This window comes from Hydra viridissima, unplaced genomic scaffold (assembly GCF_058129835.1).
Source record: "Hydra viridissima isolate aposymbiotic clone 2 unplaced genomic scaffold, HvirCarnegie_v1 scaffold_6, whole genome shotgun sequence".
NCBI lineage: Eukaryota > Metazoa > Cnidaria > Hydrozoa > Anthoathecata > Hydridae > Hydra > Hydra viridissima.
In genome coordinates, this window is record NW_028324305.1 from 16,057,221 (window position 1) to 16,063,286 (window position 6,066).

Genomic DNA, 6,066 nt, shown 5'->3' on the forward strand with positions numbered 1-6,066 from the left:
ACAGAATTCGTACGTATTCTAAGCTCAACTCGTGGAGAATTGATCGTTGAAATTGTGACTCAGCATTTGAATTAATTTAGAAAAGGAAATTGTTGGATCGAGTCAAGATGGAGCAGTAATAAGTATATATAGAATGAAGGATATTAGAATGTAATAAGAAATTTATGCATTTAGTTCCTATTTATAAAACAATCTTGCCGAAGTCACAGTTTACATTTGGGTGTTTGTGACGCGTTCTACGAGAAAGCGTCAAATTTAAAAAACAAACGATGGATTCTGGCAATTTCTATGGCTGTAATAACTTTAATGGTAATATAGATTAGAAGTTACGGAAAAAAAAGAACCTAAAAAGATTGGCAAGTGCTATTTAACATATCAAACCAACTTTTAATTACACGGAATGTGTTTTCTCGATCTGAACGATAGTCGACTGACGTTTATCTTATAAACTTTTGATCAATGAAAACTTTTCGTTTTTTCTTAACAATCTATATTTTTTCTTTAATCTATAATAAGTTAATTCAAAATTTCAAATCTTTAACAAAATAACAATCTTAAATATATTTATTGTTTACAAATCTTACGTGAAGGTCATAAACAGTATAATATTAATTTGTCATTCAGTTTGCCACAGCTAAAAGCCAAATACAGACGGTTATGAAAAACTAGTTTTTTGAGAAATTCAAATAAAAAATCAAATGTTAATTTAGTAAAGCTACAAAAAAATTTTATTGGATTTTGAGATTTTTTAAAATCTATTTTTATTATTTTTTTTAAATTACTTTTTCTTAACTTCATTTAACTCTTAATCAAAATGTTAAACTCTGAAAATGCCTGTGACCTTTGCGCATGCTCGATTTGAATGTGTACTGTATTTAATTTTTGTACGGAATGTTTAGTAATTTAATGACTAAAGTTAACATTAAGAGCCCTAAAAGTACTGCTAGCTTAGCAGATGCACTTCGTCCTTTATTAGTAGGTTAAAATCACTAATATGAAAACTGGGTTGAATTTTGATTTGATGTTGCGTTTAAATAATTTTATTTAACGCCAAATTTTCAGTTTTTAATGACAACACGAGGTAAGAAAAAGATTTTCTTAAGAAAACAGTTTCTAAATTTCAAGCAACTTTTTCTTTTTTAAAGAAATATTAAAAAACTTAAAAAATTTTATTTAAATTTTAAAAGGATGTTAAAGTTAAAATGGCCTAATTACATTTCTATGTAATATATGGAATTGATGATAAATAGAAATTAAATAAATCTTCAACTTTTCATTTCAAAAAATGTGTTTAACAATTTTAACATGGAAAGACAGCCCAGCCCAGCACAGCGCCAAAATATTGTTCAGCTGTAATACGAAAATCGACGATTTACGAAAAATTTGTTTCGTGCAACATTAAGAAATTTGAGCCTGTACCATTGAACGCTCTATGAATGAGACATTTGAATTTGAAACTCAATTTTTATTATTGGATGATACGCGACAAAATAGACCATATTCAATAAAGTTTACGAGATAACCGTAATAAACCAATTCGGTACCGTTTTCAATAGCTTTATTTATTGTATGTAACAACTGGACGCATTTTATTCAAGGATCTTAATTTTTGATTGAACAACCAACCAGGTTTAAGTCTCAGTGCTCTGAAAGCTCTTGAAGAAGATCTGCTTTTGACTAAAAAGCGAACACAGTGCGTACATAGCGAAATATAGAAGCTAACTCAACTTTATCACACGGACATTTATAAAAAGCGAACACAGTGCGTACATAGAGAAATATAGAAGCTAACTCAACTTTATCACACGGACATTTTTTCTGCGATTGGATCAAGCTTTGCTCTCAGGTTTTAGATGTCGATATTTATTTTAGAAAGGGAATAATTAAGGCATATCGTCAGCAATTTATCGAGGAGAGGATGAGGATAAGGACGAGGAAGACTTTGAAAACTGGTATAAACCTTTTTTTAGAGATTTTTCCTGCTCAAAATCAAAAATGAAAGAAGTTAAACAAAGAAGTAGTGACGTCAACCGATAAAGTTTACGTCACTACTAAACATTAAACATTCGTAGGCTGCATGAAAACCTCTTATAAACCGATTGGATGCAAATATATATTATAAATCTGATGTCTACCCTTCATTTATTTTAACTCTTTAACAGTGGAACACTTTTTTCGCAGCGACTCTTTCCTTAAGAACACATTTTTTTTTAATGCCGTTTTTAATATTTTTTTATTTATATGAGGAGACTTCTTAACTTTGAGTAAAAAAGAATTAAAAAGTATTTTTTTTTCACAATATTTGAACATTATTATTTAAAAAATTTTTAATTTCAAGTCTTTTGAAGTATGATAATGTATAAAACAAAAATTAACACACAGACCAACATCACATTCAACACTTATGTATCTAGAGTCAGTTCGAATTTTGTTAGCACTACATACTGCACATCTTCTTCATGAGTTTGTCTTGATAGAATTGGGAGGTATTAATGATGGAAAATGTTTCTCAACTAGTCTCATAGGATAAATAGAACCTTCAGATTTTAAATTGGTGCTCTTGGCAGCGTAATTTGAAAATATACAATGAATAATACTTTGGCAAAATGAAGTTAATGTTTTTGTAAATCCAAATTCTTTACCAATACAGTAAGCATTATGAACAGATGTGTTTATTAGATGCATAAAGTGTTTTTTATACCATTTCTTAAAGCATACTCAACAACGTCTATATCCGTCGTCCACATATAAGTATCACTTTACCTTCGACCGATATAACCGCCATACACTGTTAAGGAATTAAAGCGTAGATTATAACGCGGTATTAATTATAAACTTGTATTAATTATTGCATTGAATTAGTTAATATTTTCCGAATGTTAATACATTGTGTAAATGAACACTTAGTGTTAATTTTCTCAAATGATAGGTTTTTATTTTCTTAGACAAAAAAATGGAAACAAAGCTAGACAAATATTAATTCATCTTTTTCTATTGAAGAACTAGTTTTTGTTTTAATGAGTCATTAACTATCGGAAAATGTAATGGCAAAATTTACGTGTAACGGTTGTGATAAACTTCGTTTGTAAAGTGCGATACCTTCGCGACAATTAACTTATAAAAGTTAATTAGCCGAATTCATTTAATTTGTTTAAAAGTGGGTAAAAAAAAAAAATCAGTTAAAAATATTTTTAAAATAATCTTTATATAACGGCGTTTTCTAATAAAGTCATAGAATAATATACTACATCGAGCGACGCAAACCTTTAACTAATCACCCCTTGAAGAGATATTATTCGTTTCAAAATAAATAGATTTAAAAACTTCGACATTTACACTTGAAAACAAAATTAAATCAAAAACAATTTTTTGCTCGCAAAATGTTTAAATAGTAAAAATAAAGCACAGTCATCGAGGTAAAGGCACAGACATCGAGGTAAACTTGTTTTTAGTAAAAAAGGATAATAAGTGAGCTAGGTTCGAGTTTATAAAAAGACAAGAAACCAATTAAACTTTCATTATCGAAATTTATAAGAAATTAATCGATGGTTTAAATATAATACCAGATATAAAAGATTCGATATCTTTCATCTCATTGAAAGTAGTTTCGCTCGTCATTTAAACCGTCTTCATCTTTAAATTCGTTCCCAAGCTCATTAAGTTCTTTTTCTTCCCCATCGGGTGTTATTCCATTATTCGGTTTTACACAGTACCAAAAGAATTTTTTCCATAAACATTCAAGACCAGGAGCACACCCGCAACCAAGGTTGACGGCGTCCTAATTTAAAAGTATTTTTTTTATCAGATTATTATTTGCTTTGGGCCTAGACAAATATTCAAAAACACGCGTATGGAAGCCAATAGATTTAAAATGATCAATTTTAATGTTTTAAACTTATAAAAATAGAAAAACAAATTGACAAGTTAAAAAAAAAACGTATTCATACTGACAAATATCCAACTAACTAAATATTTAATTCTTTCAAGCCATAATTCTTACCCCAAACATGCATTTTTCTCCTTCAGGAATGTAACTCATGCAAACACTAGCTGGAGGCAGAAAATATTTTTTGCAACATTGATTAGGACCACACTCTCCAGGTTTACAAAACTAATAAATAAGAAATTTTCTTTTAAAAGTTCGTCAACTATTTTAGAAAACCTACAAACTTTTTTTTTGCTGCAATACCAGTGTATGCAAAACTATAAACTTACAAAACGTTTCGTCATTTCTCGGTAGCCAAATACATTATAAATAGACAAGACACATAAAAGTACGAAGGAAAACACAACTTTCCCCATCTTTTCTTTTCCGATCGATTACCTTGATGAATAAGTTGACGAAGCTCCGCGGATATCTAAAGGATGAGATGAACCCCGAAACATCTGCCTCATTATAATAAGGTAACAAAAGAATTTTCGAGAGAGCCAATCAAAAAAAGAATGAAAAAGTTACTATGATAATAGTTATTTAGAGAAAGAAGAAATCTGTTCATTATTTTTGAGAAAATGAGTAATTACCCGAAATTAATCTCCACAACGAAGAAATCGGATTAATGAAATTTACGTAGATTGATACAAAATCCGTTTCTATTACTCCGTAATTATCAGTGCTTGTCAAAGATTAAAAGAGTTGGTAACTAAGTGTTCTAAACGCGTTTCAAGAAAAACGAACTCTTATTTCATGTCAATTAATAATTGAACTAGGAATTTCACTTTTCTTCATTACCATATGTCTTTCTTAAAAACCGAAATCTTTGTTAAAGATAAAGATAACTAATATTGTTTATTTGAAAAATCTCTCGAACAAACGAACCGATCTATTGCGATAAAAACTGTACAAAAGACTAAAAATATAATTGCGTTCGTCTTTACATGCAAGTTAGACCCTTGGATAAGCAAGACTCTTAAAAAGATCGAAAAATTTTATTTAAAAACAAAAATTTAAAACGAAAAATGTGCTAGCGATAAAATCGACCATATGTTAAACCTCCTAAAACAGAAAACACACACCTCATGACGTTATCTTAAAGTTTTTTTTGATAAATTACAAAAGACATTCAAATTCAATGAGACATTCAGATTGCTAAAGTTTTAAATATAAAAAATTTGTGTCAAAACGAAACAAATAACGATATATTCCGGATCTTTTGTTTTAAACAGGTTTGGCGGAAACATCCCGAATAAAAAACAACACAAATTTTAAAATGTCAAAGCTTTATAGAAAAAGGAAACACATGGATATTGAAAATGTTTTGCAGGCGCGCGTTATTTCGCTTCGTGTCATGAGGTAAATGTATGAATAATGTACGGTTGTTTATTACAAATATTCGGTTTGAACTTCTCAAAAGCGCGTGCGCACTATGATTTCATTTAAGCCCAAAAATGTTTGCCATGGAAGTAAAACAGCGCTGGCTAGAATAAGTTTAGTTTTTTGAAAAATGTTTTGATAGTTTTTCATTTATTTGCTTTTTTAATACGAAAAACATTATTTGTGCTTGTATAAGCAAATTTTGCAACAAAATTATGTTTCTGGCGACACATTTTATCATAATTCCTGTTAAAGAAAAATGAAAAACAAATATACAAACTTAATATATGATTTAAAAGCAGGAGGATAATTTAAAAGTTGTTTCTTTGGTCGTTGTTTAAAAGATCTTTAAACGCATTATTAATTTCATTAGTGCAAATGGACGCTATGAGGATTCCTTACAAAAATTAGTCCAAAAACATTAGTCACAAGTTTGTTACATTAGGTTTTATATTAAATAACTGATAGCAGATTGAAAGCAACTAAAACTACGAGGCGAGTCATTACAAGTAAACTAGGTGAGTTCGCTGCAACCGGCGACGAAAATACATTACATATTTGACGTTAGATAAAAAAAAAAATTACTCATAAAAGTAATAATTTATAACAGTAAAAATAAACTTTAGATTGACAATAACAACAAAAATAAGATAAAACAGCCAAACAACGCACAAATGAATGACGTCTTACTTAACCGATGATTGTAGTTGTCGCGAGGCAGTTGTTCAAAATTTAGAAAATTGCTGTAAACAATT

At 29.2% G+C, this 6,066-nt stretch overlaps 1 protein-coding gene across 1 annotated transcript; it reads right to left on the minus strand.

The window, feature by feature from the left end:
* Positions 1-3,281: 3,281 nt before the first annotated feature.
* On the minus strand, positions 3,282-4,364 carry LOC149887260 (uncharacterized). The gene is made up of 3 exons (XM_090089548.1): positions 4,216-4,364; positions 4,001-4,111; positions 3,282-3,778 (listed from the first exon to the last, which is right to left on the minus strand). Exons 1-3 carry the CDS (start codon positions 4,300-4,302, stop codon positions 3,593-3,595), a joined length of 384 nt encoding a protein of 127 aa, XP_089945674.1. The 5' UTR covers positions 4,303-4,364; the 3' UTR covers positions 3,282-3,592.
* Positions 4,365-6,066: the final 1,702 nt, after the last annotated feature.

Coding starts and splice junctions, on each gene's coding strand:
- LOC149887260 (XM_090089548.1), bottom strand. CDS start 4,302: ATGGGGAAAGTTGTGTTTTCCTTCGTACTTTTATGTGTCTTGTCTATT. Junction 4,112..4,215: donor GAGAAATGACGAAACGTTTT/GTAAGTTTATAG, acceptor CTTATTTATTAG/TTTTGTAAACCTGGAGAGTG. Junction 3,779..4,000: donor GAGAAAAATGCATGTTTGGG/GTAAGAATTATG, acceptor CTTTTAAATTAG/GACGCCGTCAACCTTGGTTG.